The following is a 4809-nucleotide window of genomic DNA, read 5'->3' as shown; positions in this document are numbered from 1 at the left end:
TTACTCCCAGAATTACTCCTAAAACTGCAAATATAAAATTTGATTTGCAGGTCCGGGAGTAATTCTGGGTGTAATTCGTACAAGAAAGATGAATTTCGCACTTCACAAGTTGAAAGTAAAGAGAGATCAATATTAACATTACTGAATTGTCCCTTTATTTAACACCAATTTGACGGAATAACAAATGGAGGACTAAATTGAGCGAAACACAAAAGTCTGGGACGATATTACGTCACCAAAGTCGTTTAGGACGAAATTGAGAAAAACCACTATAGTCGAGGACGATTTTGGGTATTAACTCTTTTGAAAATTGAGAGGCAACATTTACACTACGGGAAGGCACTATATGTACCATTTTAAAAATTGAGGGGCAACATTTACACTACTAATAATTCATGGGTGACATTGATAATTGACATATTATGAAGAGACATAAATTACAATTTTTTCATGTGTCAATTATCAATGTCACACCTGAATTATTAATAGTGTAAATGTTGTCCCTTAATTTTCAAAACGTGACATATATTGCCCCTACCCTAATAGGAAGAAGGATAAACATTGTTGTCGGTGGAAGGAGAACAAACGAAGAAAGAAAAATGAAGGGAAAAACGTGATTTTCAAGCGGGAAGACGACGGGTGATTACATTTACACCACTAATAATTCAGAGAGGGGCAATATATGTAACATTTTGAAAATTGAAGAGCAACATTTACACTACTAATAATTCAAGAGTGAAATTGATAATTGGCATATTTGTGAAAGACATAAATTATAAATTTTTTCATTTATAATTAAAGGTACATCTGTTATCATCCCAAATGAATTGTCACAAGATCGAACTTGGGGACATTGATTCCTGAGCTGATAGAACAGATAATACATTGGAAAGAATTAGCATGTTTGGTTCATGGAAACTGTTTTCCTTGAATTTGAAGAAAACTAGATTTTCCTTTGTTTGATTCATGAAAAACATTTTCTTCAAAAATAAGGTGAACATTTTCCATGGTCCCCTTTGGTATTTTGTTTTCCATGAAAAATAAGTAGGACAATTATGCCCTCACCAACTTTTCTTAATTACCATTATTATTATGTAGGGGTATAATTATCTTTATACTCATTATTCCTTATAATTCCAAGCCCAATCAAACAATGGAATCGATATTCCCAATAATTTATTTTCCACCAACTAAACAATGTAATTAATTTTTTCGGCAATTTTTTTTCATGGATTAAATTCAATTTCCCATCAATTATTTTCCACGAACCAAATAGGGCCTAAGTGTTAAAAAAAATAAAAATAAATAAAAAAATAAAAAAATAAAAAAATAAAAAATAAAAAAAAGGGCACAAAACAACTATTTTTCCTAGTCTTAAATAATATAGTAAATATTTTGAAACAATTTCCACGTACAAAGCTTTTAGCGGAGGCCAAAACAAACAATGAAACGAACAAGAATGAGAATATGACATTGAAATGAATGCAGCGATCTTTGTGCATATTTTGATATGCATGTGTGGTATGCATATTCAAAGATTCATTGACCCCACGATGCCTACTTGTTTTACCTTTTTATTTGATATCTCAAACTCAAATCCCATCAATCATTTGAATAATTGAATCCCCTTCCCTTCAGCGCTTCCTTCTTTTCCCCAAAAGAAGCAGAAATTCATCTCCAGACCCGAAGCAAAAATTTGCAATACCCTTTTTATCTGGTTAGTTTCTGCTTGCCCCTCCATTTTGCTTTTCCGGGTTCGTTTGATTTAATGTACCCGTTTCGCAATGCAGTTAATGTGATCTCTGTATGCATATATATGGTTCTTCAAACTTATGCATTTCTTCATAAAGCCTATGAGTTTGTGTCTGCATTGGTTGTTATTTGCCTATTTGGGGCGTTTGATCGAGTTTTCTCTCTAATGGGACGTGTTTGTTTCTCCAATAAAATGGGTTTTGATTATTCCAAATTTTGAGTCTTGGAAATGAGAGATTGAAAGTTGCATTTAGTGCTTCAATTTGGGTTTTGCTTATTGTTTGTTTATGTATTTTATAGAATTGTTTCATTCATATCCTTTCCCTTAAAGATATTGTTTGTAAAAATTCCCCAACTCCTTTTCACTTTCCAAATTTTATGGCTATGGCATTAATCTTTTGTTTGTTTTTATCTACCTGCATTGTATATTTCTTAATCTGCTGCCCCCTTTAATAGTTATATGTAAGGTGGAAAGTCCATTGCTTCATTATTGTCTTAATTACACCTAGGCTGGAAATTATGGAATTTCCGACTACCTGAAAGTGATCTTAAATCAAGTTGAAAGCAAAAAGTGGTCGGAAATAGCAACAAAGGTTTTTTCGGATACCAAAAGTGGTCGGAACAAGGCTTTCGACTTGATTTAAGATCCAAGTTCAAGTGGTTGGAAATTTTGAGAAACTCAAATCGCAAACGAGTTTTTCCCTTATAATCTCTGTATTCCATACAATTGAGTCAAGAGGATACACATATTTATACTAGGCTATGCACACTAACTATGGTAAGGATCAATAATATCCCTAAGATATTATACACACTATCCCTAAGATATTATACTGAGATCATATCAAATATTCTTCTACCATATAATGTCTAACATGGTCGAAGTTTTAAAAGTTGCTCATTTTGGTCTGTTCCTCATGTTTCTTGACCATTTCAGTCGATTTCCCGTTTCTGTTGATGATATAGTTTCCCATGATGTCTTGTACTAAGGTTGATACAAATTAAATCTTGGACTATCAAGATGCTAATGGTGTGAGTTCCCGGTTTTGGTTTTTGATGAATGTTGTCTCTGTTTATACATTTGAAAATAGGAGAGATGCCTGAAGGAAAAATATCCGACAACCTGGTGCGCAGCATGGTGAGTTCAATTGTTGCTGATGGCGCATCAAAGCTAACATCGGGATCCTCCCCTGAATTGGAAAATTCAGTTAAAGGTAAACACAATAAACTGTTTGGGCGTGAGAATCCAGTGCATCATATTCTCGGAGGAGGCAAATGTAGGGACTAGGGACAGCTATTTACGTATTCGTTTCCTAATCCATGCCATATTTCTGCTCATATATTGTGAAATCTTGAATGCAGCTGCTGATGTAATGCTGTGGAGAAACAAGACAATCTCGGGCAGCGTTTTGGGTAGCGCTACCATCATATGGCTTTTGTTCGAGTGGCTCAACTACCATCTTCTTACTCTCGTTTGCTTTGCCATTGTTATGCTTATGCTCGGGCAGTTTCTCTGGGTAAACGCTGCAGAAAAGTTCAGCAGGTACTACGTTTGCAATTTGCAATCCACGCTATTCTCATTTCCCGCCCTGCATTAGCTTATAGTTTTAACGAGTTTACTTACACTTGCAACAGCTCCCCAATTAAACTCCCCCGTCTCGCCATACCTGACCACGTATTCGTCAACATTGCCAAGTCTTTAGGCGGTGAGGTGAATCGCGGTTTGGGCTTCCTTCAAGACATTGCCTGTAGTGGGAATATGAAGCAATTCCTACTTGTATGTTTCAATTCTTCTATTCCCAACTTTTATTCACGGTTTTAATTTCGCCTTCTTGAAATGATGAATCTGTTGGCAACAGAATAGATCAAACGAGAATACTAATTAGCCGAGGTTGTCTTTTTAGCAATAACTGAAGTTCTTGGCGACTCATTCCAGGTTGTAGGAAGCTTGTGGGCTACTGCTGTGGTCGGAAGCTGGTGCAACTTTATCACGGTTATATACATTGGTAAGAAACAAAACCTATTACTTTGTAATCTTTGTAACAGGCCACTAGGGTTCTGGTAACCCTCCGACCAACTTCAACATCACCCCTGGGTGAGAAGGCGACCAACAATAGTTCGTCGGTCGTTGGTAGCTTTGTTGTCAAAAAATAGGGTCCAAATTGGCCAGAGGGCTGCCGGAACCATAGTGACATTATTACAGGTCACTAGCCGGTTTTTGGGTTTAAATGTACCAACATAACATGTTGATAGGTTTAATTGAACCTTTAGAAAGTTTAGAGACGTAATTAACTTTTCAGGTAAAGTTCAGAGCGTATTTGAACATCTGTGACTCTATAATGCATGTTTACATGCATCCACTTTGTCATATTTCTAACTTGTCAAATGTTGAAGGTTTTGTTTGCGCCCACACGCTCCCGGTGCTTTATGAAAGGTACGATGAAGCAATCGACTCCTTTATGGAGCTCTTGTTTGAAAAGCTGTGGACCAATTTCCGAACGCTAGATAGGAAGCTTGCGAATCACAGGTCCACAGGAAAGAAGGGTGAATAGATGCACTGTAATAGAAGAAGGAGAAGAAGAAGAAGAAGAAGTTGAAGCTGCAAATATTAAGCAAAAGCATATGTATATATATAATGTTGTTGATGGGTCTCACAGCATATACAGTTTATTTTTCCTAGGATTACTTTCATATTATAAATCTAATACCATGTTCATTGGCAAATGTTGAAATATGACATGGTAGTTGTAAAAAGTCTATTTGTTATATGCACAATGCATTAATATAGCATTGGAATTATCATTAATTGTGATATAATGTATATATAAAAAGTTGTGGATTTTATAGGAATTGTGGTGTAACATGATGGTAAGATACAACAATAATAATGTTACCCTAATTTCAATTAGCTTGTCTTCCATGCACACTAAAATGATCCAAGTCAAGTTTAACATAATTATGTCTAAGATTTGTTCATTTATTCTATGATGCACAAAAATTCTAAAAAGGTTGTGGGTTGTTTCTTAATAAACCAAAAATTGTAAGAAAAAAAAAAAT

At 35.2% G+C, this 4809-nt stretch overlaps 1 protein-coding gene across 2 annotated transcripts; it reads left to right on the top strand.

The window, feature by feature from the left end:
• The first annotated feature begins 1587 nt into the window (after positions 1-1587).
• Positions 1588-4594, top strand: LOC109177373 (reticulon-like protein B8). Of its 2 annotated transcripts, none has more exons than XM_019326730.1 (6): positions 1588-1717; positions 2844-3029; positions 3115-3295; positions 3388-3529; positions 3689-3758; positions 4147-4594. In XM_019326730.1, exons 2-6 carry the CDS (start codon positions 2849-2851, stop codon positions 4302-4304), a joined length of 732 nt encoding a protein of 243 aa, XP_019182275.1. In that variant the 5' UTR covers positions 1588-1717; positions 2844-2848; the 3' UTR covers positions 4305-4594. The 2 variants fall into 2 exon arrangements, with proteins under 2 accessions (XP_019182275.1, XP_019182276.1); XM_019326731.1 differs by having other exon boundaries at positions 1589-1717; positions 2844-2966.
• Positions 4595-4809: the final 215 nt, after the last annotated feature.

This window comes from Ipomoea nil, unplaced genomic scaffold (assembly GCF_001879475.1).
Source record: "Ipomoea nil cultivar Tokyo-kokei standard unplaced genomic scaffold, Asagao_1.1 scaffold0804, whole genome shotgun sequence".
In the NCBI taxonomy this organism is placed as follows: domain Eukaryota; kingdom Viridiplantae; phylum Streptophyta; class Magnoliopsida; order Solanales; family Convolvulaceae; genus Ipomoea; species Ipomoea nil.
This window is presented reverse-complemented; position numbering and strand designations above follow the sequence as displayed.